The 27,946-nt window shown below is 46.9% G+C and overlaps 1 protein-coding gene across 4 annotated transcripts in view; it reads right to left on the bottom strand.

The window, feature by feature from the left end:
- The window catches only part of LOC119802464 (protein FAM169B-like), an 82,501-nt gene that overhangs the window by 23,729 nt on the left and 30,826 nt on the right, over positions 1 to 27,946 (bottom strand). For all 4 annotated transcript variants that reach the window (XM_038313393.1, XM_038313396.1, XM_038313394.1 and 1 more), the window contains 2 exons: positions 16,122 to 16,207; positions 10,646 to 10,823 (listed from right to left, as the gene is read on the bottom strand). In XM_038313393.1, coding sequence (XP_038169321.1) covers positions 10,646 to 10,823; positions 16,122 to 16,207 — 264 coding nt within the window. The remainder of the gene's footprint in view (positions 1 to 10,645; positions 10,824 to 16,121; positions 16,208 to 27,946) is intronic.

The raw sequence follows: 27,946 nt of genomic DNA, 5'->3' as shown, positions 1-27,946 counted from the left end.
GGCTGGGCATTCATAAGCAAGAATAAGACTCTGAGTATTTATTTGGCCCCCAAAGAACAAAGAATTTTTTAAAAAACCAACAACACTACAGGTCTTCAAGAAACGAAAAGACAACTTGTACAATATAACTTCTTTTCTAATATCAATTTTTAAATTAAGTGTATGTGCATGTGCATATGTGTGTCTATGTCTGGGTATGTGGAGGCAGGTGGCTGTGAGCCACATGATGTGGGTGTTGGAAAATGAACTCAGGTCCTCTGCAAAAGCAGTACATGCTTTTAACCACTGAGATATCTCTCCAGGCTCCACAATATATTTTCAGTGACTGGTTTGCAGCCAAAAATTACTAAGCATACAAAGGAATTGGGAAGTATGACCCATACTTAGGAAAAGTGGTTGTTCAACATAACTGACCTAAAAGAGCATTATCAGGGGAAGAAAAAAAGGATTTAAATCAGCTTTACAAATATATCCAATTAAGGTAATTAGTTTAATTCATAAAAATTAATGAAGGAAATGTGCAATCAATAAATGGATATAAACTCTCAACAAAAGATGTAGAACTATAATACCCAAAATTCTAAAATTGCAAATGACTAAACTTATCAGTGATCTGAACAGTATACTTAGGAGATAAAACTGATATGATTGATATATATATATATATATATATATATATATATATCAATAGAAATATCTAACTAAAGAAGACAGAAAAGTTTAATTAAAAATTCCATAGCCAAGAATGGTAGCACACATCTATAATCCAGTGCTCAGCATGGGAACCAGAGGAGCAGGAGTTCAAGGCCAGCCTTGACTACTGTGGTGGTGTGAATGAGAATGCCCTCCATAGGCCCATGTAGTTAAATGCTTGCTCCCTTGCTGGTGGAACTCTTTCAGAAGGATTAGGAGGTGTGGCCTTTTGGAGGAGGGTGTGTCACTGGGGGTAGACCTTACAGCTTCAAAATCCCATAACAGGCCAATCTCTCTCTTTCTGCCTCATGCCTATAGATCAGGCATAAGCTCCTGGTTACTGCTCCAGTGCTGTGTCAGGCCTTCCTGCCTGTTCTCTGCCATCATGATCATGGATTCACCTTCTGGAAGTGTAAGCAAACCCCCAATTTAATGCTTTCTTTTATAAGGTTCCATGGTCATGATGTCTCTTCACAGCAATAGAGAAGGAACTGAGACAGCTATGTATCAAGTTGGAGGCCAGCCTGGGGTGTAAAAGACTTGGTGCCAAAAAAAAAAAAAAAAGAAAAGAAAAGAAAAAGAGCATCTTGGGGACTTGAAAACCAGTAGGAAGTGCTCCAACACTGATATAATAGGAATCTCCCAAAAGGAGAAATTATGCCTGGTGGTGGTGGTGCATGCCTTTAATCCCAGTACTCGGGAGGCAGAGGCAGGTGGATCTTTGTGAGTTTGAGGCCAGCCTGTTCTACAGAGCTAGTACCAGGAAAGCTAGGACTGTTACACAGAGAAACCCTATCTCAAAAAACAAAGAGGAAGAAGAAGAAGAAAAGAAGAAGAAGAAGAAGAAGAAGAAGAAGAAGAAGAAGAAGAAGAAGAAGAAGAAGAAGAAGAAGAGGAGAGGGAGGGGGAGGGGAGGAGAGGAGAGGAGAAGGAGGAGGAGGAGGAGGAGGGAGATGAGGAGGAGGAGGAGGAGGAGGAGGAAGGAATTAGCATAAAAAGTATTTTTCTTTCTTTTTTGTTTTTTTTTTTTTTCGAGACAAGGTTTTCCTGTAGTTTCTAGAGCCTATCCTGGAACTAGCTCTTGTAGACCAGGCTGGCCTCGAACTCAGAGATCTGCCTGCCTCTGCCTCCCGAGTGCTGGGATTAAAGGCGTGCGCCACCACCGCCCAGCCCATAAAAAGTATTTTTAAAAAGTAATGAACAAAAATTCTCCACATATGGCAGAAATGGGGCAGCTGGACAGGGTGGGGTAATCCCAGCTCTCAGGAAAGAGAGGCAGGTGAATCTATCTCTCTGTAAGTTTGAGGCCAGTCTGATCTACACCGTGAGTTCCAGGCTATCTAGGTCTACAGAGTGAGACCCCATCTCAAAAAACAAAGAAACAAAAAATATGGCATCAAATATTTACAGGTTCAAGAAACACAACAAGCCCCATAAATGATAAACAGGAAGTCAAATCACCCACAGGCTGCATTGGTGGGAACATAGGGTGCGCGCTCCCATAATCCTTTACCCAGATCAGCTTCCGGCATGAACACGAAGTAGAAACATTCTTCAGTGAACAAAACCAGAGAATGTGCTGCCGACAGAACTGCACTACAAGATATACTAAGGGAAGGTCAGCCTGAAGGAAAACAGAACTGGGTAGAAACCAGAGGTGGAAGAAAACAAGAGAAAAGGGAAATAAAAGAATAAATATGTGTAAGTCATATACTCCTTTCTTACTGCATGTTAAAGCTGTTACCACTGTTTTTTTGGAGGAGTTGGTATTTGTTTTTTGGAGACAGGGATCTCTATGTAGCCCTGGTTGTCCTGGAACTTGCTATATAGACCAAGCTGGCCTCAAACTCACAGAGATCTGCCTGTCTCTGCCTCCTGAGTGTTGGGATTAAAGGCGTGCACCACCATGTTCATCAGTATTACTACTTTTTAAAAATTATGTATCAGTATTGACAGATTTGTAACAAAGAAATATAACATAATAGCTCAGTATAAACAAGGGATAAATTAAAACACACTATTGTGAAGTGTCTATGTTGTGCATTGAAACTAGTCAATATTCTATACATATTGGCTGACTTTCAGATGCATATGGAATATGGAATCCCTACAGCCAGGTGAAAATTTCTCAAGGTTTCTGGTAAAAAGAAATGATCGATAACCTTTCTTTCTTTCTTTCTTTCTCTCTTTCTTTCTTTTTTTTTTTTTTGTAACCAATGTTTATAGCAGCTTTATTTAAAACAGTTCAACCCCAAACAAGGCAAGTGTCTACCAGTATGGAGAGAAGCCACAGATGCTCAGACAGTGCACCAATGCCAGAAATAGGAGCCTGCAAGCCAATGGCACAGCGAATATCAGTAACCTTGCAGAAAGAAGATACAAACAAGCAAATAAAGAATCCAGGATTTGGAGAGGAAAGTCAGCCACATCTTAAAAAAGGGCAGTAATGGGTAAGAAAATCAGCAATGTGAATGAAAAAGCCACAACACGGAAGGCAACTCTATAAAGAAGTTAAGATTTAGGAGGAAAATAGAAATGTTAGAAAAGAAACAGCTCAATGAGTCAAATAAAACACAGTGAAGCCAGGCTTCACTCGTTAGCACTACTTAAATCCAGGCATGGTGGTGCACGTCTTTAATCCCAGCACTTGGGAGGCAGAGGCACGTGAGTCTCCGTGAGTTCAAGGCCAGCCTGGTCTATAGAGAGAGTTCTAGGACAGCCAGGGCTACACAGAGAAGCTCTGTCTCTGGAGGGAGGGGAACACACACACACACACACACACACTGTGAAGAGTATCAATAACAGACTTAAGCAAGCAGAAGAAAGATCAAGGCTAGAGGACAAAGCAGATGAACACACACCTCATTCATACACCAATAAAGTAAACGAGCCACACAAATGAGCATTATGCTGGTGAGATGGATCAATAGCAAAAGGCCCTTGCCAACAAGCCTGAAGACCTGACTTAAATTCCCAGGGCCCTCCTCAGAACGACTCCCACCTATTGACCTTTGACTTCTACATTCCCATCATGGCATATGCATGACATGGCACTTGCGTGACTCCCTTTCATACAACAGTAGAAAAAATATAATTTTTTTTAAAGGCCTCTACCAACAGGCATGACCACAACATCCAAAAACTCAGATGTGATCAAGGGACTACGCTACGTAGCTATCACTACGAAGAGATAGGCTGGGTGGGGGTGGCGCATGCCTTTAATCCCAGCACTCAGGAGGCAAAGGCAGGCAGATCTCTGTGAGTCCAAAGCCAGGCTGATCTACAAAGGGAATTCCAGGACAGGCTCCAAAACTACAGAGAAACCCTGTCTTGTGGGTAGGGGAAGAACATAGAGATAGAAAGAGGAACTCACAGAAACACTAAAGGCATGGAGAATCTATTCAATGAAATTATAGCAGAAAATGTCCCCAAAATAGAGAAACACACATCCAAACACTAGAGGCATTTAGAACTCCAAAGAAGCATGACCTGAGAAAATCTCCCCATCATATAATCATGGCATCTAAACTCTAAAACAAGGAAGCCAGATGGAAAGCTCCCCAGGAAGAATGCCAGCTGACCTACAAAGGCAGGCATGTCCATAAAACACCAGGTCTCTCACCGGAAATACTTAAATCCAGGGAAGCCAGGAATGATATATTTAAAGAACTGAAAATAAATAACTGCCTATCAAGATTGCTAATGCCAGCAAAGCTATCTTTAAAAGCTGACAGAATAATAAGGACATTCCAAGACAAACCCCACCAATGTAGTCCAGCATTGTAACAGAGAGAGAGAGAGAGAGAGAGAGAGAGAGAGAGAGAGAGAGAGAAATTCACCATCACAAGAACACAAGAAAGAATAAACTTCATGAGAGGAATAGATCAACCAAGAAGAGCTAGGAAAGAATCCAACATGTCCACCACAGCGAACCAGCAAACTTTTTATATAAACAGGGGAGAATGGAAAAACAATAATCCAACCAACAGAAGACCAGAAATCAAGAAACACTGCTATTAATAACTTTCAATGTAAATGACCTCAAGTCAACAAAAAAAGAGACACAGATTGGTTGACTGGATTAAAAACCAGGATCCAACCATCTGTTGTCTCCAAGAAACACAACTCACTGGTAAAAATATCCACAGACAGAGTCAACGAATGGAAAACAACCCGTCAAGTGAGGAGAACTGGAAAACAAGCTGCCAGAGCTATTCTGGTGTCTGATAAAATCTAGACATCAGGGATGAGGATTCAGCTAAGTGGGCTTATAATGTTTGCCCAGCATGCACAAGGCACTGGGTTCACTCCCGAGTACTGCATGGATCAGGCGTCATGATGGGTGTCTATAATCCCAGCACTAAGGAAATAGGAGAACCAGAGGTTCAAGGTCATCCTCAGCTACAGATCCTCAGCTACAGTGGGAGTTCTAAGCCATCCTGGGCACATAAGACCATTCAAAACACTGTGAAACTGGATTTCAACCTAAAATTTGTCAGAAGAATAAAGAATGCCACTATGTAGTAATAAAGGGAACAATTCATCAAGAAGTTATAGCAATTGTACATATAGTACTAGTTAGTGCTCCCAATTTCAGTATGCAAATACAGACATAAGAGGTCAGACACTATCAATAACGACAGTGAACGATTTCAATATGCTCAACTTTAGACAGGCATCTCACTGAGAAGTCAGCCAAGAAAACACAGAGTTGGAAGGGAGAGAAACTGGGAGGAGGGAAGGGAGGGGAAACTTTGGTTGGCATGTTACAACATAAATAAATAAATAAATAGATAGATAAATAAATAAATAAATAAATACTCAAAGTTAAACCACAGAACAGAGTAAATGAACTCACGTGACATCTACATAATATTCCATCCAAATGATACACAGTTCATATCTGTCTCAGTTCATATTCCCATGAAACCTTTTCTAAGACAGACATTCTGGGCACAAAACAAATCTCGCCAACACAACAGGATCTGAATAGTGTCTTGTAGCTTACCTGATCATTGTGTAAGAAAACAGAAGTCAACAGTAGAGGAAACCACACAAACACATGGAGATGGAACAATAGCCTCTTGAATGACCAGTGGAAAAACCAAAGAGGACAATTTAAAATTCTCAGTGTCACAGTTCACCAGAGCCATCAGGATACAGCTAAGATGGTCTTAAAGAGAATGGAGAGCTCTGAGTGCTTCTAGAAAACAAGCAGAAGATTTCACTAAGTAGCCTGATGATGTATCTCAGTGTTCTAGAAAAAACATCCAGGGCTGGAGAGATGGCTCAGAGGTTAAGAGCATTGCCTGCTCTTCCAAAGGTCCTGAGTTCAATTCCCAGCAACCACATGGTGGCTCACAACCATCTGTAATGGGGTCTGGTGCCCTCTTCTGGCCTGCAGGCATACACACAGACAGAATATTGTATAGATAATAAATAAATAAATATTAAAAAAACATCCAAACCTAAGAAGAATGGACAGCAGTAAATAATACAGATCCAGACAGAAAGCACTGAAATGGAGTCTAAGAAAGCATCAGTCACACAAAAAGTTTATTGTTTGAGAAATAAACAAGATTGGCAAGCCTGTAGCCAAACAAGGGAGGGGGCAAGGCGGAGAAACACAGACACAGATGACCCAAATTAATAGAAAGGGGGGTGGTCTCTACAGATTTCAGTGAAACCAGAGACCCAATAGAGACTATATTGAAAACTTACATTCCAGAAAACTGGAAAACCTAGAGGAGACAGATAAATTCCTAGACATATGTGACCTACCAAAGTTAAATCAAAAGATAAATCAAAACGTGAACAGATGCATTCGTAAGCAATGGGACTGAAGCAGTAATAAAAGGTGAGCCTACAAAGAACAAGCTGGGGACCAGATGAACTCGCTGCCAAATTCTGCCACCCTTTAAAGAAGGCCTGACATAACGTTTTGCAAACTGTTGCATAAAATAGAAAGGGAAGTGGGCAAGAGAGATGATGGTTCAGCCGTGAAGAGGACAGCACAGGCCAGGCAAGGTAATGCACGTCTTTAATCCCAGCGCTTGTGAGGCAGAGGCAGGTGGATCTCTGTGAGTTCGAGGCCAGCTTGGTCTATAGAGTAAGATCCAGGACATCCAGGGATACATAGAGAAATTGTCTCAAAAAAAAAAAAAAGAAAAAGAAAAAGAAAGAAAGAAAGAAAGAAAGAAAGAAAGAGGGTGGTGATAGGGAACAGCAAAGGATCTTAGTTCAGATCCCAGCATCCATGTGTTGGCTCTCAACTCCATAACTCCATAACTCCAGATCAGATGCCATCTTCTGACTTCCATGTGCACCAGGCATGCATGCATGGTACATTTATATTTGTGTAGGCAAGCACTCATATGCATAAAATAAATCTTTTTTTTAAAAAAAAAAAGATAAAGCCGGGCGGTGGTGGCGCATGCCTTTAATCCCAGCACTCGGGAGGCAGAGGCAGGCGGATCTCTGTGAGTTCGAGGCCAGCCTGGTCTACAAGAGCTAGTTCCGGGCCAGGCTCTAAAAAAGCTGCAGAGAAACCCTGTCTCGAAAAAACAAAACAAAACAAAAAAAGATAAAGGAAAGAAACACAGCCAAACTATTTCTATAAAAGCCAGCATTCCCCTAACGGAGTGGTTCTCAACCTGTGGGGCGGGGGCGGGGGAGGTTGGATGATCCTTTCATAGACATCCTGCATATCAGATAGCTACATTACAATTCATAAAAGTAGCAAAATCACAGTTATGAAACAGCAGTGAAAATAATTTTATGGGGGGTCACCACACCATGAGCAACTTGTATTAAAGGGTCAGAAAAAACAGGAAGATCGAAACCACTCCACTGACCTAATGCCAAAACAAGATAAGGACAGGACAAAAGAAGAAAAAATTTCTCTGACAAACAGACACAACAATTCAATAAAACTCAAGGACGCCTTAAGATTATCATACTGATTCCACTCAGGCGGGTGGAAGCCACCCACAGGCAGCCTTGGTCCTCAAGGCCTGGGCTGTCAGGAAGACATCCATGGTGGGCGGATGCCATTGTGTGGTGGAGAAATGGGAGAGAAAGAGAAGCAGGAAGGTTCGTGCGCTGTGGAAAGAGGCAGAACTGAAGAAGAGAGGGTGGTGAGGAACAGGCTGATATTGGCAGCCTGCTTGCCACCCGAGGCCATGGTGATGTCCAAGCCCAGTCTGTTGCCAAGGGCCATGTCTGGGTCTGTGGTCCTACTGTAGCCAGGGTCTGTGTTGCATCTGTGACCCACCAAAGGCCACAAGGATGCCCAGTGTCTGGGCTGCCACCTACAGCCATGTAGGTATCCAAGGGTCATGCCATACCAATCCAGGTGGCCTGGGCTGCCACATGGTGCCATGGCAACATTTGGGCCAGAGCTGCAGCTGAGGGACATGTGTACGTCCATGGCCTTAATGCAGCCAGAGTCCATGTTGATGTCCGTGGCTCTTGTTACCACAAAGGCCCAGTGGATGTCCAAGGTCAGGGCTACCACCTGGGGCCATGTTGGTGTTCAAAGGCCACACTGCCACACTGGAACCACGCTGATCTCACCGACCAGTGCTGCCACTTGGGGCAGTGGTGACATCCAGGCCCGTGCTTCAGCTAAGGACCATGTCCGGCCCAATGATCTGTATTGAAGTCTGAGGCCCACGTTGCCACCAAAGGCTCCACGTTAGGATAGAGCACACTAAGTGACCAGAGGCCTGAATACCCTTGACTTGGAAATAGCTCGAAAAACTGAATCTTGAGAAAAACAAATGACCTTTGACCCATATCTACCCTCCCCCCCCAAACATCTGTCAGACAAAAGCTGGACTAGGGAGACTTACCTAACTAGTTAGATAGAAGTGTGAGAAAATCAGTTTGTCTTAATATTAGTTTCAGAAATAACTTTAAAGTGACAAGACCTGTTGAGTGCCTCCAAAGTGGTTTGGGTGAGAAAGGAGATTGTAGGAGATAGTACAAAGCAGTTCTTTTTTTTAATTCATTCATTCATTTATTTTACATCCTGGTCGCAGTTTACCATCCCTCCTCCCTTCCCAGTCCCTCTAGCCATCCCCTCTCTGTTCCCACCCACCCCCAATCCACTTCTCTGTTTCTGTTTGGGAAAGGGCAGGTCTCCCATGAGTATCAACAGAACATGGCATATCAAGTTGCAGTGAGACTCAGCACCTCCCCTTGTATTAAGGCGGGCCAGGTGACCCGGTATGAGGAGTAGGATCTCGAAAGCCTGTAAATGAGTTAGAGACAACCCCCGTTCCCACTGTTAGGCATCCCACAAGAAGACCGAGCCACATAACTGTAACATATATGTAGAGTGCCATGCAGGCTCCCTGGGTGTCAGTTCAGTCTCTGTGAGCCCCCATGAGCCCAGGCTATGTGACTGTGTGAGTTTTCTATGCAACTTTTAAAAAAGAAACCTGTTACATAAGCCAAGATCAGAAGGGAGAAATAATCAGGATAATCGAGACTTTACGGAAACTCACCAATCCGAATTCCTCATCCAATAACAACAAGACCCTCTCAGTCAACATTTTATTCGCCAGTCAGTACTTAACCAAAACTCTATGTATGACCTGGCTCTGTCAGGAGACCCTGGACTCCCAAAGATCTGCAAGGACAGTCACTCAGGCTACACGTGATTCCCTTGCAGAACTGTGAAGACAACACCATGTTTCACGAACGGTGAATCAAACATTTCCCCTTCATCCTAATTATTCTCCGGGCCCATTACTCTATGTAAAGTTAATAAATCAGGAACATAAGAACTTGTAAAGGTATAAAGACATGTTATAATCACAGGGCCAGGGGTCGTCATGAAGCAGCCATGTGCCAAACCTCCTATAACTGACCTCAGCAGACATTTAACAAACAGACAAAACATGAGAATCTGATCACATGACAGAGAAAGAGGGGAGGCAGCTGGGGAAGAAGCAAGGAAAGGACTTCATTTCATCCCAGGCAAGTAGAACACACACCCACCCCCCCCCCACACCCACACACACAAACACACTCACAGACACATACCATGTGAACATAGTTCAAAACAAAAATCAGCCTCTTTATCTCCCAAAAACAACACTTACTTCCAAAAATAGCACATCCACGAGGGTTTTCTGGGAAATTTAATTGTTGCTAAAATTGGTCATTTTCTTGCCAGTGAGCACGCTCAGAGTTTTCCCAACCAGGCCCCACAACCTGAGTTTGATCTGCAGAACCCATACAGCGGGAGGAGAGAACAGACTCACAGGTTGACCTCTGACCTCCTCACCTATGCCACCCACCCCACTGCTGCCAAGTAAATGCATGTCATTTTTTTAAACCAACTCTTAAAATAAATAACTTTGTAAGAAGCAAGTGGTGGTAATGGTGGAACCAGCTGGGTCAGATGGTGACAGCCTTTAAAGGCTGAAGAAACTATTAAAGGAAACAGCTACCTGAAAGGACAGACAGACACCTTCATCTCAAGGGTTGAACGCCAACTGCTTGCCAAGGTCCCTAGAAGGAAGTTGCTGGTGTCTAACCTAACCTTGTTCCCATGGCCAATTCCCTGTCTTGTCTTCTGAGGTAATGTCTGTAAGTCTTGGCATCTAGGGCGCTTCCTGAACACGCGTCAGCTGCTAGCCATAGCATTTTCCTGCCAGCAAACTGTTAACATTAAGGAAGAGGAAAAGCATTAAGCTTCAGGCACGTATACTGTTCACTGTCGTGGAGCCACGCGGCTCTTCCTGGGAACCAAGGAGAAGGCTTACAGAACTGTAAAAAATGAAATCCATGCTTTGGGCTTATTTACACAGACGTTTAATTGGCTGTGCTTCCTAAGCCAGAAGAATCCACAGAACGCTCATGCTGAGGGGTTCTGCAGAGATGATCAGACATCCAAGGTGTCCCACCCCACCCTGTACCTCAGAGACCATACATCCCTCACCTTTCATTTTGATTGAATAAAATCCAACTGCCGCTCCGTCTCTCCACAGAATCTTAGCTTGCTCCTTCGCCGGGTGAGGTAAGAAAAACATGTCATCGTCATCCAGACTTCTCTCCAGTCTTCCAAAAACAATGGTGTTGAGAACAAAAAGTACAATCCTTTCCCCGAAGGACTGAACCTTAAAAGGATAAAGAAAGAACAACCACCGCCGAGTGAGGCCAGACAGGAAAGGCAGCTCGCGGCGGGGCCAGGTGTGGCAGGACGCTCTTGATCAGGGAGTGAATTGTGGGGTCTCAATACCACTGATTCATACAGCTCAGTACGGAGTGACTGTGCCAAAAAAGTCTCGGGTCCACAGACATGGGCTGTAAGTCCACAGAGTGGGGGACCCTTTGAGGGTAACAGAACAGATAGTTGCCTCTAGGGAGGCCAGGTCAGCCATCCCAAGAGATGACCAGCTGGGGCCTGAATCTGCCATTTATACAGCAGGGACATCTCTGTCCTAGGGATCAACTGCCAAAGCAAAAGTCACTGATTTTTAAAACTTACGACAGACTTCAAGCACAAGCTGGAGTCTCAACCCCAGGGCATCACTAGGACTCAGGGACCACCTTGAACTCAGAAATATAATAGGACCCACCTGCCCATAGCAGAGTCGTCACTGTGGTCAAAGTTGGGGCCACCAATCTGAAGGCTTTCTCTTATACGGCCAAAATGACATCCTATTCCTATCTGTGACTCTGAAAGGGCGAATGTGTGAATGAAATCAGGGTCTCTCTTCTGGACTCATAGGAGACGTGGCTACTTGACCACGGCCGGCCACACAGCCAGGCTATGATCTATTTCATCCTACAAACATCCGTCTAGGCAGCACCGGCAACTGATACAATCCGGGGTGGAGGATGGGAGCAGCCAGCTGTTCACACAATGACTGTATTATAGCACTGGGTTTCAGCCTACAACTCTGCTATGTGACAGCCAAAGTGGCACATGTGTGGGCATGTGTGTGTGCATGGATCCACATTACCACCAGATCCGCCCACCCCTGGAGCTGTCACTTGGTGCTCATCTGCTAGGGAAGGGCCTGGATTACAGGTGCAGATACTGAAGCTCAAAGAGGTTAAGTGGGTACATACATCAGCTTTACTGTCTCAGTCCAGAGACAACTCGAGACAGCTGGGCTAGGGCCAGCTCAGAAACAGGCTGGAGTAACAGGCCAGGGCTCCTGCATCGCAAACTGCACACCTGCTCAAGCACAGACAGAAGTTAATTCCCTTCTGCCTCTCCATCCGCCAGACCTGAGACTTTGGGAATGGGAGTCTTCAGTGAAATCGTCAGTGCATGGTCTTACAGGCAATTTTACTTATTTATGTTTTGTTACTGTTCATATGGGGGTGAGTGTATATGATTGTGTGTGTGCGTGTGTGTGTGTGTGTGTGTGTGTGTGTGTGTGTGTGTGTGTTGAACGCACCAAACAGACTAGGCTGGCTGGCCAATGAGCCTCTCTGAGTTCCCACTCTGGGATCACAAGCATGTGCCACCATGTCCAACTTTTTTTGAGGGCTCTGGGGATTGAATCCTGGTCCTCGTGCCTGCATGGCAAGCACTTTGCCAAATAAGTTATCTACTCAGCCTCCTAGTTCTAGATTTAATACCAAATCCCCAAAATACTGTCCTCCCCAACATCATTACTGTCATTTGTACTTATGGGACCTCAGCCTGCATTTCCTGGGAGATCTCAGCTGTTCATTCTTCTTTGAGATTCAGTTCAGGGGATAAGGTCCTCGAGTGAGCTCTAAAACACTTGTCCATTGCTATTGCTGTATATGCATGGGCTCTCTCTCTCTCTCTCTCTCTCTCTCTCTCTCTCTCTCTCTCTCTAAAACACTTGTCTGTTGCTATTGCTGTGTATGCATGGGCTCTCTCTCTCAAATACTTGTCTGTTGCTATTGTTGTGTGTGCATGGGCTCTCTTTCTCTGTCACACACACATGCACATACACAAGCATGTTAGCACATGATGGACATGTGTGGACACATGATATACATGTGGAGGTCACAGGACAACTCTGTAGAGTCAGTTCTCTCCTCCTGACTCAAAAAGAGTTGGGAGACTCAAAGTTGGATCGTCAGGCTCGTGCCAAGCCCTTTCACCCACTGAGCTACCTCACTTGGCCACTTGTCAGCTTTTAAAACGCTTACTAACAATATGGCGGCTCGTCCTAGCCTCCAGCCCCAAGTATCCAGTATCCACACACATCCTGGCTGGTGCAGAATATAAAGGATGTCCCCTTCATCTGGAGCCAGCTCTTAGAAGAGGAAAAGACGTATGTGGACCTGACCGATTCGCTTTCTCTCTTGGACAGTGGTGGCCAGATGTGAAGCTCAGCTTTAAGAACTAGCTGACCTCGAGAGCTAATGGGTATCATTGGGGAGGCAGTAATTTTCAACCAATGGCACCGGAGGGAAGCCAGACTGCATGCGGCAGAAGGGAAACACCCAATCAGATGCTGGCAAGAGCAAAAGGGGGAAAAGGGAGTGTGCTTAATTTGTCCAATTCCATTACAGGAAGAAAAAAAATGTGTGACATGCCATTTTGACTTAGAAGCATTTCTAAAAACATAAAACTAAGATCCATTTCTAAGCCATCACTGGGACCACTAATTGTGTTAACAGAGAGAGCATTAAAGGGGATTTTTCTAGTAATGTGTGAAAAAAGTAAGTGGCTAAGAAACAAAACCTGATTTTAAAAAGTGCAGAGTAAGTCTTAGAAAGAACAGAAGGAAATGCCCATATATGGAAGTGGGAGGACATGAGGGGAACATGGGGGTGGACATGGGGGGCATAGAACGTCCCAGTGTGGGTTGCTAGGTTCTTTCTCTTCAGAATACAAGCATACACAGCATAGGACACTCTCAGAAAATTGAAGGTTTTAGACTCCCAGTCTAAACTTGGAAGAGATAGGAGGCAAGAAAAGCAAGGACTCCCATTCTGGAGCATCATAAGGAGCAAATTAGAGTCTTCTTAGCATCAGTTACCCACTGAGTCCACCTGTGACAAAGGGGCTGGGACAACAGCACACGCCACTACATTATGGTCCTCAGCTGGATCTCAGGGCAGCATTGATTTTCTTTGAAGAAAACCTTGGCACAAAATCTATAATAACACCTATCAAGACCACTGAATCCAGATTTAATGTTTTTAAATAGGCAGCTTACAAAATGGGGAAAGAGTCATGTAAGTTTTTATAGCAAATATATGATAGTTCTTTTATTTATTTGTTTGTTTGTTTGTTTATTTATTTATTTATTGGTTTTTTTGAGACAGGGTGTAGCATGTGGGCCAGCTTTGGGGTTTCTGTCCTGCCCAGTTCCCACAGCCGTTTAGCCCCAAAGCAAATCACACAGAGGTCTCCATAACTTATAAACTGATTGGCCCATTAGCTCAGGCTTCATATTAGCTCTTATAACTTATATTAGCCCATTATTCTAGTATATGTTAGCCACCTGGCTCAGTACCTTTTTCTGTGAGGCAGGTCACATCCTGCTTCTTCGGTGATCTGGGCAGGACTCGGAGGAAATGGGTTTCCTCCTTCCTAGAATTTTCTTGTTCTCATCACCCCACCTCTACTTCCTATCTGGTTGACCCGCCTATACTTCCTGCCTGGCCAATTAGCATTTATTTAAAACATGATTGACAGAATACAGACAATTCTCCCTCCCCAACAGGGTTTCTCTGTAGCTTTGGAGCCTGTCCTGGAACTAGCCTTTGTAGACCAGGCTGGCCTCGAACTCACAAAGATCCGCCTGCCTCTGCCTCCCGAGTGCTGGGATTAAAGGCATGTGCCACCACCACCCAGCGTGATAGTTCTTTTAAAACAGATACGTGATAAAAGACTTGCACGAAGAATATGTAGGAAACTCTTACAATTTAGCAATAAAAATTCAAATATTCCAGTCAAAAGGTGGGCTAAGGAAGGATCGCAATGGGCATTCTCCCAGAGAGAAAGAACAGACAATGGCCAGTAAAAGCAAGAAAAGATGCTCAGTATCCTTGGCCATCAGGGAATACACGTCAACACATCTCTAGGGTACCACTTCACACCTACAGGATGGTGAACAAGCTACTTGTCTCTTGCTGTAATAAAACACCATTACCAGAAATAGCTTAAGAAATAAAGAGTTATTTTGGCTAAGATTCCAGAGAGAGAGAGAGAGAGAGAGAGACAGAGACAGAGAGACAGAGACAGAGACAGAGAACAGGATGTAGGGCAAGACTCTACAACCTCAAAGCCCTTCCTTCCCATGTGATCTATTCCCTCCAGCAAGGCTCCATTTCCTAAAGGTTCCATAACTCCCCAGATGGCGCAACTAACTGGGGACCAAGCCTATGGGAAGGACACTTCCCTTTCAATATAAGTATAAGAAGCAGACAACCGTGCATGCTGCCGAGGACATGGGGAAGCTGCAACCTGCTGGCGCTGCTGGGGTAAAGTCAGCTTGTGCAGGAACTGCTCAACCACTCACCAACGCCACAGCCCTTCAAAGACCTGACATTAAAGGCACCGAAGTCTACACCAAATAATCCCTCACGGGCTGTGTAACTCAAGCCTGTGCCGCCAAGGACACAACAAGGAGTTCGAAGATTCTGAAATTAGACCAGCCTCATAAAGAAGCTGGGGAAATAAATATTCAAGCAGACCAATTCGGTTCTAAATCTTCTAGCAGGAACTGTGACTTAATTGTACACAACAGAAAAACTTCTCAGCATGGCAGAGAAATGGGGCAGATTAAAGTTTACAAACTGAAGCCTAAGAGATACTCGAGATGGTAAAGCAGACTGAACAGTAGTCAGGTGTCTGGTGAACAGTCACATGTTCCTCTTTTCCTTGCTGGCAGGATGCCAACAAAAAGATGCTAACAGGATGCCCCACAAAAGATGCTGAAAGCCCCACCAGAACCCATGAATGAGAACTTTTTTGGAATAAGTTTTTATAGGTGATCAGGTCATGTTAGCACATCATGCTCCCAAAATTCAACACAAAGGATGTCCTTAGCAAAAGGGGGGACGGGGGACTCTCAACACAGGCTGACAATGCTTCCGAAGAAGGTGATGTGGAGACACATGAACATGGCCATCTTCAGGCCAAAGAATTGCAAGAGGAATATGAAGTGGGGGTAGAGCCAACAGATCCCCCCAGTACACAAAAGATGTCCTCCTTGACCTCAGACCTCTAGCCTTCAGAGTCCAGAGACAAAACAGACTCGGTGCCCACAGGGCAGCCCATGGAACGAATATACATGGAGAGAGTCAATGTGGACACAGAGGAACGTGTTCTTCAGGCAGCTGGGGATTAAGAAGTGGCCCCCTGATTTAAAAGCGCCTGCTAACCAGCCTTAATTTCTTAACACAGGCCCCAGTAAAAAGACCTCAAAAACCTGTTTTGCAAATGTTCATTTAACATCACATGCCCTCACCTTCATGAGCCCTTCCCTTGTGGGATCAGAAGTTCTTAGGACGTCTTCAATGGACCACCAAGAGTCTTTTAAATAAACAGCCACAACTGAAGGGAGAACGGAGAGAAAAGCATGAGTCACACAACGCACACAGTGGAGGTCTGGGGTGGCACTTCCAAGAGCATGGGCTGACAGGTTGAGTGCTTTGTGGGTGAACTGGGTGACATTTTTATTATTTGGGTTGTTTTACGATGTTGGGGAGAGAACCCCAGGCCCTGCACATACAATGCAAGTGTCTTACCACAGAGTTATCTACCCAGCCTGGGGTCAGGTTTGCAACATTCTATAAGAACACAAATCTGGGTCTAGGTTACCTCTCTTGAAATGATGTTTTCTAGCTCCATCCATTTGCCTGCGAATTTCAAGATGTTGTTAATTTTTTCTGCTGTGTAGTACTCCATTGTGTAAATGTACCACATTTTCCTTATCCATTCTTCGGTCGAGGGGCATTTAGGTTGTTTCCAGGTTCGGGCTATGACAAACAAAGCTGCTATGAACATAGTTGAGCACATGTCCTTGTGGCACGGTTGAGCATCCTTTGGGTACGTACCCAAAAGTGGTATTACTGGGTCTTGAGGAAGGTTGTTTCCTAATTTCCTGAGAAATCGCCACACTAATATCCAAAGGGGCTATACCAGCTTGCATTCCCACCAGCAATGCAGAAGTGTTCCCTTCTCCCCACAACCTCTCCAGCATAAGTTATCATCAGTGTTCATGTACTCACTCGTAAGTGGTTTTTAGACATAAAGCAAAGAAAACCAACCCACAAATCACAATCCCAGAGAACCTAGACAACAATGAGGACCCTAAGAGAGACTTACATAGATCTAATCTACATGGGAAGTAGAAAAAGACAAGATCTCCTGAGTAAATTGGGAGCATGAGGACCATGGGAGAGGACTGAAGAGGGGAGGGGAGAGACAGGGAGGGGAGCAGAGGAAAAATGTAGAGCCCTGTCTCTAAAAACAAAACCAAACAAACCAACCAAAAGAGCGCTCACTCAGAGGACCTAGGTTCAGAATTTACAGCACCCACACTGTGGCTCGCAGCATCCATAGCCCCAGTTCCAGAGAATCTGATGCCCTCTTCTGCCCTCTGCAGGATCCAGGCACACGTGGTGCCCAGACACAAATGCAGGGAACGCTCAAACACATAATTTTTTAAAATAATAAATCTTTAAAAAAACTGTCCAGTCACTCGCGCAATTCTTTACTCCCCACACACTGTCTGACCGATGCTCTGAGCTCTGAGCGCAGACTTACTTCCTGAGCGTTGAGCAATGCCTGGCTTGGCACTAGGCTCAGCACAGCCTGCTTTCACGGGAATGTCCTCCAGGCCCGTAATGAAACTATTACTGGCATCATTCTGCGGACACCGCAGCTCTGAGAGGGAGGGTGACTTGAAGACAGCTGGGTGGAAAGAGCAGAGAGAGGATTCAGCCCCGGACTCTGGACCATAAATCCAGTAAAAGGCCAGAGCTGCAGCATGCGCTTCAGAAGGTGGTGGAACACATGGGAGGGGGTGTCTTGGAAGAAGGCAGCTCTGCAGCAATGATTCAGGGGTAGGGGTGGGGGAGCATGCCTTTCCTTCCTCACTCTTACCTTGCCACACCTTAACGGTGCCCCCGCCCTGCTGATTTGCCCAACATCCTTGGGACCAAGTCTGGATGCGGACACCTGTTCACACTGCCCCAGATTCCTCACCAGAGCTGTCCAAAGACATCGCGCCAGGGGTCTAAGAAACTGCAAGGTGGACTGATTTGAGACACCCAGGATAAGGTTGGCAGGCAGAATGTGCCCCCTGCCTGTCAATCAATGAGCCGTTCGCTCCATGTCTTTCTGCTCTCTCTTCAGCCTCCTGCCTCAGATGCCTAAAGGAGCCCCTCGCCTGGCCCGTTCCTGCCTCCTCGCCAGTCCTTCCCTGCTCAGTGGCCACTTTCAAAAGGCAAATCCCACCCTGGCTTCTACCTCTTCGCTCTCATCTCACATACAAAAGTTCCTTTGCTTGCTTTCTGCAATCTCTTAATGCTTTTTTAATAAGCATCCTTTTCACTGCTTCTTAAGCCTGATCCCAAGGGTTTGGGAAGCCAAAGAATGTTTAAATGCATCTTCCCTGTCAACCCTTTCTAAATGAAGACTTGGGGGACAATGGAATCAAAAGCCAAGTCACTTGAACATTTAACTGAGGTAAGGTTTGCAACTGTGGATAAACATTGTAGCCCACTCAGGGTCAGCCGCCACTCCCTCTTGTCCTATCTGCTATTTGAGGCGCGTTAGTAGAGATCCAGGAGGACCAGGCTACAAGGCACAAGCCGGACATTTAAGCCAGTCTCAGACCCTGCCTTTCCCCATCTAAAAGCCAATAAATAGCCTCTGTCCCGGCCTGTCAGCTCCCGATCAGGGGTGAATTCTAACAATGACTCTAAAATTCATGCAGCAGCCTGGGAGAGAATAGCCAATTAAATGCCTGGCATTCACCTTCGCTTATTCAATGCAATTAATTTCCAAAATGGCAGCTACTAGAACTTGCTGGGGCATTCTACAGCCACGGGAATTATCTCCCAGCTCAACAAAGTCAAGCGACAGAACCGTTCTGTCTCCTTGCAGACTGCATTTCTGTAATACAGATGTTCCATTCACTACTACCGTTTCGCACAGAACCATGTTGACATGGCTCTTTCTGAGTTCCACAGGGCACAGCGGAGCGTTCATTAGTCATGCTGCTACCAAACCCGCCTCATGATGTTTTCCAAAACTCATCGTCAACGACTAAGTGTGCATAACAATAAAGATGGAGTCCGATCAAATTTAATAGTCTAAACTAAACCTGTCCTCTACACCAAACCAGCCTGGAGGATGGAGTAGCTTCTAATCAGTGAGCCCCACGTGCCTGGAAATGCAGGCAGGAAAAGATGGCAGCAGAGCCCACGCCAAAGCTGTCAGAGCACAGCCAGGACATGTCACGGGATGTGTCCAGGTGAACTGACATGTGCCACGGGGCCTTCACTGCGAAGACCCTGGATCTAACGGTACTAAGGGTAACAAAGTAGAAACCAAAACACCTATGCTTCAAAAAACAAAAACTATCACATAGATCAGCATGCCCTCAACTCCTCACACACACACACACACACACACACACACACACACACACACCTCCTGTCCCAGGGCTAAGAGGAGAGTCAGCATTGCTAAGGCACTGACACCAATTTCAGTTCTCTCATTCTCTCCAAGTGACAGGTGACAGGGACCACAAGGAAGATGTTGCTGATGGATTTTATTCTTCGGCAAGCCAAGGTTTCTCAAACAAGTTAGGACAGTGAGGTCCCCAAGTGAACTCCCAGCGGCCCAGATTCATCTCAGGCATGAAGGGATCAAGTGAATTCAGCTCTCCTTGGCTGAGTTCCCAACTCTGTCCACAGAACCTTGGCCCCAGGGACTGGTGGATCCACCTCCATCCTGACTCTGGGGATTGGCAGGCTGCAGAGAAGGACAGAGTCCAGCTAGATGCCCTGATGCAAGGCAAGGAAGTGCTAAAATTAACTGTCATGAGGACCCAGAGGAGAAGACAGATTGGCAGAGGGGGGAAAGGACAGTGTCCTCAGAGAGCTCCACAAATCCTGAATCACTGGTAAGGCTTCAGCAGGTGGATGAGACAGGCAATCAATGTAGAGCTGAGGCAAGGAGCCCCCAAGCCCAAGGCTACATTCGGGACAACTAAAGCACTGGATGAAAAACACAAGGAGGAGAGGTGGCAAATGCCAGTCCAGCAAAGCTGAGTCACTCGCTCAGCTTCTAACATCTGAAGGACTTCAGCACAAGCAGTGAGCAGGGAAGCCGGAAGTGACTCCATACACAGCCCCGGGGACCTGGTGTAGGGAGAAGCATCCAGACTTCAAAGCCAGCCAGGTCTCAAATGCCAGCTCCTCTGTTCCTAGCTTTCTGTACCGATCCTTAGTTCAGTGCAGCATCCTCTTCCCCCTGGTTCCATTGCAGGTTCCGTGGGAGAATGCACCTCACCAAACCACATTTCCTGAAGTGTTAAAAATTCTCCTGTGGTTTCCGGAAATTTTGGCCGCCTGCCTTAAACTCTGCAGGGTGAAGAGCCTTGGTTGTTTCAACTTTCTGTGAGGCAATTTAAAAAAAAAAAAGTTTTATAACAGGCCATCTCTGCCTGGGAATCTAGTTTTCCAGACAGTCTGCACAGAAATGTCTGTCTGCCTGCCTGTCCGTCTGTCTGTCTGCCTTTCACTGCTTGCTATCTGCCACCCTGTCCATCCTCTCCAGTGGAATGACACAGTGCTCTGAACATCACACCTCTCCGTCACTGGTCACTGCCCCTTTCTTTTCTACCAGAGAACATCACGCTGATGACGGCACTCCTGACTAGGGCATACGCCTCACCTGACCAGCACCTCTCAACAAGAATGTGCGCGCACGCGTGTGTGCGCACATGCTCAGATGAGAGTGCATGTCAGTGCACATGTTTATGTGTGTAGCGGGGAGGCTTGTGTTCCGCCTCAGGTGCCACATACATTATTCTTCAAGACAGGGTTCATCACTGCCCTCGAGGCTCCCTGACTAGACTAGGCTTGCTGGTCAGAGAGTCCTACCTCCCTGTCCCTGTCCCCATTACAAGTATGCATAGTCATGCCCAGATTTTTAAGTGGGCACTAGGGATCTAACTAAAATCTTCCTGTGTGTATTTGACTGACAGCCATCTCTCCAGCCCCCAACGAGGTTTTTAAGCCTTGTATCCTCCTAAGATTCCTTATGAGAACTAAGCCTTTCTAACTTAAGTATCTTCCAAATTAACATTCAAGTAAAATAATCACTTGGAAAAAGCAATGGAATAGGGTAGGTAGAGTTAGTGGCCCCTGTCACCTTCCATGGGCAGGCTGTGGCAGCAAGAATCATAAACAGATTTTCAGGCCACGGCTGAGCTCAGTAAAGAGTGCAGTGCTCTAACAAATTAGCAACATCCATCAGGGGAAGGATGCTCAAATGGCTATTTGACACCTCTCTCAACTTGTTCCAGCAGGGGGCGCCAAAGTGACCCAGTCCCACCACAGTGGCAATTCCAGGGGGTCAATTTCCCATGAAGCACACACACCCTGAGGAACCACTGAGGGCAAAGCACTAACTAATCCACTCCGGGGATTAAATCTGAGCTCTGTCCTGGGAAAAGTCCATTTTAGAGAAAAGGAGAGGACTGGGTCCGCACAGAATAAAATCTGAGCACACTCAAGCTATATGCTGCTGGAGGGGAGGGAGGAGAGGTGGTCACTCAAAACAAGAATCCTGAAAAATGACAAGGATCAGAAGAATGAGTGGGGCGGTAGTGAGAAGGAGGACACTCCAAACGTGAGAAAAGAAAGAACACAGGAGGGCAAAGACGGAACGGCCACACCTACACCAAAGGCATAAGAAGGAATAAGGCAGGCCAGGCATGGTGGCACATGCCTTCAATCCCAGCATTTGGGAGGCAGAGGCAGGTGAATCTCTGTGAGTTCAAGGCCAGCCTGGTCTACAAAAGTCTGGGGTGCGACTAGCCTGGGGTGTGCTCTGGAGATGACTGACAGCCGTTCGACTCCAAGGAAGGAGGGGGAAGAGACAATTCAATTCCTACAGTAAAGTAGTAACCATGGCACAACAGCATGTTGAAGTACTCAGCAAGCACTCGGTGTGGCACCTCACACAGTGGCCACCAAGTTCATCCCGTTTCCCAGGTGAAGCTCAGGAGTTGAGACACATGCTCAGGGTCGTATGTATGTAAATGGTACCACTGAGAAAAGATGGGAACCTGGTCAGTCTCACTGGCTCCAAAGGTTCTTTTTGTTTTGCTTTGCTTTGCTTTGTCTTTCAAGACAGGGTTGCCCTGTGTAGCTTTGGAGCCTGACCTGGAACTCGCTCTGTAGACCAGGCTGGCCTGGAACTCACAGAGATCCACCTGCCTCTGTCTCCCAAATGCTGGGATTAAAGGCCTGTGCCGCTACTGCCCGGCTCCAAAGGCCACCTTCTAAGCCTTGTGACCACAGGTTAAGACAGACAGAAAACCAGTGTGTAGAGCTAGGACCAACAGAAGGAGATCAATGAAAGAACGGGCCCAGGCACTGTGTGGTGGAGGCTGGGAAGAAACGGATTCGGCAGAGCCCACACCGTCAAGCTGTCGCCACTCTGTCGGAAGTGAGGGGCGTGGTACTTACTCAGCAAATCTAACAAGTGCCAGACACTGTGTTCAGCATTAGAGAGCCAGAAGGGCAGCCTGGCCATGACTTGCACTGTGACAAGCACTTCGCAAGACTGTCTGCGAAGGATGGAGACCGTGTTCCAAGACCAAGCCTGAGGCAACAGATGGTGGCCAGCTATGGCACAGGGTCCAGTCTTGGAGACCATAGATGTTGGATCAAGGTCTCGGGCTTTGTAATAAGTCCCAGAAGAGACCGAGCAAAAGAGGGGCGTGTCCAACCTCACAGGATATACACCACCAAGAGTGAAACGATTGTAAAGGAGGATGCTGGATCGTTGAGACACGTTCGTTTAGGCAGTAGTTGTGATGCATGTCCCGGGGGAGCATGAATGCTGACCACAGGTGGCTGTACATGGATGCAAGCAAGGGGACTCTGTTAAATCTCTGCCTTCTTAACTACAAACCATGGCGCCCAAAGCTGTGTGTACTTGAAAGTGCTATTTTTAGAAAGGAAGTCTTTTTTTTTTTTTTTTAAGACTTAAAATGTAAAGAATGGATTAGGAAGGGGTGAGTCAGAGGCCGGGAGAAGAAGTGGAGGCTAGAGGTGATATAGCCCAAGAATTAAGGGGCTGACCTATATCAATCCTGCTGACAAAATAGTGGGGTGTCAGGAGAGGCAGAAAGGACCCATTGGGGGGTGGGTGTGACCCCAGACAGCAAAGTGGGCAGCCAGCTTGAACCAAAGGAAATAGGTGTCTCAGCCAGGAAGACACAGGGACTGTGAGGAGACATGGAGTGGCAATTACAGACAGTAAAGAAAGCCAGGAATGGTGGCACACGTCTATAATCCCAGTATTAGGTTGAGGAAGAAGGATGCTGGGAATTTGAGGCCAACCTGAGCTACACGGACAGCAGGGGAGGGGTAGCCAGCCGGCAGCTGAATACATCACTCAGATTAAGAAACACAGAGCTCAAGTCCCCTGCCATTTCACAAGAGCTTTACGAAGAACCAGTGTCCTTCCTCTGCCCCCCCCAAGACACATCTTACCTCCCCAAGTCAGCTGCAAAGGACTCCCATACTCCCCCAAAGTCTGATCTTCTTCATCACAACTAAAAGGGCTTCCAGTCCCTCTACGGCTCCCCCGCTGTTTAAGTCACCACTGGCCTGTGACAAATCTTAGAAATATGTGTGCTGGGGCTGAGGGGTGGGGGCACAGTTAAACCAAAGTGACAGGCCATCGTTCCCCAAAACAAATACATGTAGGGGGGAAAGCGATGAAAAGTGCTGGCAGAGGCCGGCACATAAACACATTCCACTGAGTTGCAAGACTTTTATGCAACATTGACTGCGCGGGTCAATAATTTAAGGGGAGGGGAAAATACACCAGTTGGCATGGCAACCGTCACATTGCATTACTCGGGCTACCATTTCCATACAGATGTTGCCCTTAAAGGACAAACGCTTCCCCAGATGCTCGTGAACTTGGGCGCCTTTTGTCACGGGGGGGGAAAGAAACATCTGGCTCGCAGTACGTTCACAGCAGGCCCTCTGTGTTCCTCGGGCTTTTCCTGCCTCCAGCTGTTTCGTCTTTATGGGTCTAGAATTGAACTCAAGGAAGATGAAGAGGAGGGAGGGAGGTCATGCCTGAATCCTGAAGTACAGTTGAACTAAGAGATACCTGGGCAAGAAAAAAAAAAAAAACCAAAGTCCAGTCTATCTAAGAAAGGAACCTTAAAATTGCCTCGGTGCACCAACCAAGGCAAACGCACCGAATTTCCCAGAGTGGCAGAAAGAACAGAGATGCAGACAGACCCTGCAGCGGCATGGACAGGACCCTTCCATATGCCTAGAAGCAAACCCATCCCTGCCCTTCAGGACAAAGACCCCTGTTCTGGACACTAAACACTTTCCTTGGCCTCCATTGTTTCCAGACACTGTGAGGGTCTTGGTATGAAGGACACGCCCTTCTAGGATGGTCTTTCTCTTTGTGTAAATCTGTCTCACAGTCAGTACCATAAATTAACAGGGAACAGACCGAAGCTCAAACCAGGGCCAACGGGTGTTCCCAAAGCACACTGCTGTCACTGTGAGTGACCCCCATGCTACTTCCTTCACGCACCAATGAAAACAAGATTGTGGAGTTTATATGAGTCTGCGGCCATAGGACATCTTAGCTGCCCAAAGAAGGAGGTACCTAAGAGAAAGCTGAGTTTCCAAACAGAACCCACCCTTTTCTACCCCCTTCAGCGATATGAACTATCTAAGTGGGGCTCCCCCGTTGCTCCAGGTGAGACAATCTGGCGTACCCCAGGATGGTGTCTGTCTTTGTATGATACAAAATTCATGCACCAGCTTAAACAGACAACTGCTAGGTCTCCTGGGTACCAGATGCCAACAGAGTGTCTGCTGACCCAGGGGACCCCGAAGGAGCTACCCCACTCTGCATCTCTGCTTTGCAGTTTGGAGAGGGGGCCGAGTTAAAGCCAGAAAAATTGTACATTTTTCCCTCCACTGACTCTCACAAGGAGACTTGTGAGGGACAAGTCCCCTGGAGGTGCCACCCACGCGTTTCCTGGAGGCATAGAAACCATCTCTCTGGAGGACTGCTTGGACCAGTTCATTTCATCCCTCTTACCTCCCTTCAAGAAATTCACAGCGCTACCCACCTTGTGCCCAGACTCCGTCCCTAAGCCAACTTCAAAGTCTAGAGAGCCTGCTCGGGGGTAAGGGGTATGTCAGGAACGGCATTCTGTTTTGAGAACTGCCTCCAAGCCCCTCAGGGGTACAACTCCCATCTGGTCCTCCACTTCGGCAAGCTAACCACCTGCCCCAAAGGCAACTGCAGAGGTCTGCTCTGAGTGTCGCAATATTCCTTGGACAAGACAGCCCCTCGGAGGGCCGACTAACACAGAGGTTCTGTTTTCATCTGAATGTTTGCCTTGGCACCCGCTGTCACTGCAGGCTATAAGGGACATGTTTTTCCAGGAAAAAAAAAAATCATCATTTTTCAATCCCCTGCTTGTTTTTCTCAGGGTGCACGTGACACACAATCACCAAACTCTGTAAATAAATTAGCAGCAATCTGAAGAGTGAACGTTACGCTTGGTCACAAAAATGTCCTGGGGGCCAAGGGGAAAGGCAGACGTTCTCATGAGGGAAGTCAATGTGTGGCCACGGCTGTTTACACAACCACCTCCGTCTCCCGTCTCCGGAAGTGTCTGGCTTGCCTTTTTCTGAGCTTGGGCCACCACTGTGTGTCACAGCTCCCTGGGCAGAAGGCTCAGGAACATGTGTCAGGCATCCTCTTGGGACGGCACACACCCTTCCAAGCCAGATCTGAGGGGGGCCCTTCCTACCTTCACGGTGCTTGCGATCTAGCCAAGAAAATCAGCCACAAGGAATGGCCGGGGCCGTGGGCAGTGACACACACATCTACGTTTCCAATTGATGTGGCCACCCCTGAAGTGGGACACCTACCGCGGGAGTACCACCAAGAGCATCCGGATCTAGCTTCCCCTGCCCACAGTATACCTTACCCTTCACTACCACTGCTGTCCCACAGACCACGCAGGAAAAGGCTCCAGCTGGTCCCTAAATAACAAAACTTCGTTAGCATCAGCACATGACCGGCCCAAGCCTCCTTCATCCTCATCTTCCATCTGCCCCTTAATGCTCCCTTTCCCACTGCTTCCCCTAAAGGTGCCAGGCGGGTCCACTGCACTCCCGACGTGGCTACTGGCAGCCTCCAGGGATGAACATTCTGGTCCCTAATCAAAGCCAGCTTTCCTTCCAACCACTCAAAGGCAGTCTGCTGGGCACTGTAGCAGAGCCTGGACTTCTGCCTCCAGCCCTAGTCTGGAGTCCAGGCACCTTTTGAACTCTGTGGTCCCCTCCCCCTTCCACCCATCATGGACTCCAGGAAAAGCAATAGCCAATAACATAACAGGATAGCTACAAAAAGAAACCAGGACTCCTTCAAAAGGAAAGGGAAGTAGGGGACTGGTGAGAGTCACAGCTAGATTTCCAGGCGGAGGGCTGCTTTGGAGCAAGCCCAGGAGGTCACAGGGTGCCAGCTGCCAAAAGCCAAGAGCTCTGTGGGTCAGAGTGTGAGGAGTGAGGAGGAGTCGATGCCACCATTGAGCCTGGCACCAGGAGACGGAGACGGAAGGCCAAGGAAGTGCCCGTGGCCATCTTCTCGGGGTTCACACTCCTCGTCTTGGCCCAACTTCCACTTTCCTGCCAAGAACCACCCGTGGCTCTCCCTTTACCGGAGCAGTGCCATCTCGTTTCAGAAACTTCTGTAGCACTCTGGTATTGTGCCTCTGTCACATGACTCAGTTACAGAGTGCCATCCTTTACCAGCCGCTAGACAGTCTTTTTGACTTCTCACCACTTGGTTTTATTGAATGAAAATGAATGAATGAATGAATGAATGAATGAGTAAATAGTATCACAAACATTGTCAGAAGAGAACTAAAAAGAAAAAACCTAATGAGGTCATCAGCAAGTTTCTTGAGGAGGGCAGCTGTGACGTGGCCTAGCAGTTCCCAGAGAAACCTGTCATCTGAAAGTGTCCTCTGTCACAAAGATAGAACTGTGTAAAGCAGGGAAGGTGTGTCCCATAAGGCAGGACCAATTTCCAGGCCCCCAAAGGCCCTGTTTGACCCTGGTAGGAAGGGACAGAACACTACATAAGCTGGGTAAGTGCTCAAGTGCCCCTAAGTGGAAAAGGGACAGAGACAGGACAATCTCCAGAAGCTCACAGGCCAGCTAGCCCGGCAGACACAGCGGCAAACAACAGAGACCCTGTCCCAAATAAGGTGGGAAATAAAGGCCCACACCCAACACTGTCCTCTGAACTCCACAAATGTGCTGTCTCTCTCTCTCTCCCTCCCCTCCTCTCTCTGTCTCTGTCTCTCTCTCACTCTCTGTCTCTCTCTGTGTGTCTCTGTCTCTGTCTCTCTCACACACACACACAGAGAGACAGACAGACAGACAGACAGATACAGAGAAAGAGAAGGGAGAGACAGAGAGAGGATTGGAAGGAAGGGAGTAAGGAAAGGAGAGGAAGGAAAGGAGAGGAAGGAAGGGAGGGAAGGAAGGAAGGGAGAGGAAGGAAGGAAGGAAGGAAGGGAGGGAGGGAGGGAGGGAGGGAGGGAGAGAAGGGAGGAGGGAGGGAGGGAAGGGAGGAGGGAGGGAGGGAGGAGGGACAGGCTGCAGCTGTGGAGAACAGAATCCAAAAAACAAATGCCAAGCACTTGATGGTCACAGAGGGCCATCCTCACTGCAAAGAATGCAAAAAATGGCTCTAGACTCACAGCTGCCAGAACCTATGCCTGCAATCCTGGGATTGAAACACGCAAAAAGTCAGGCAAGGACCTAGAAAGAGCCAATGAAGGTGGGGACTCTGAGAAGCCACGAGGCATGTCTTTAGCAGATCACCCGCAATTCCTGTATGATCCACTTCATGGAAGAAACAACACCGAAGCAACAGCCAGAGTGAGGAGCAAGAAGAAAAAGGCAACCCCAGACTTGAGAAGAACCGTCCCTGAAGAGGCCACACCCACCATCCTGGATGGCCCAAGTGTGGAAAGCA

The sequence above is a fragment of the Arvicola amphibius genome, chromosome 12 (genome assembly GCF_903992535.2).
Source record: "Arvicola amphibius chromosome 12, mArvAmp1.2, whole genome shotgun sequence".
Lineage (NCBI taxonomy): Eukaryota > Metazoa > Chordata > Mammalia > Rodentia > Cricetidae > Arvicola > Arvicola amphibius.
The sequence above is the reverse complement of the archived record's forward strand: the minus strand, read 5'-3'. Positions and strand labels throughout refer to the sequence as shown.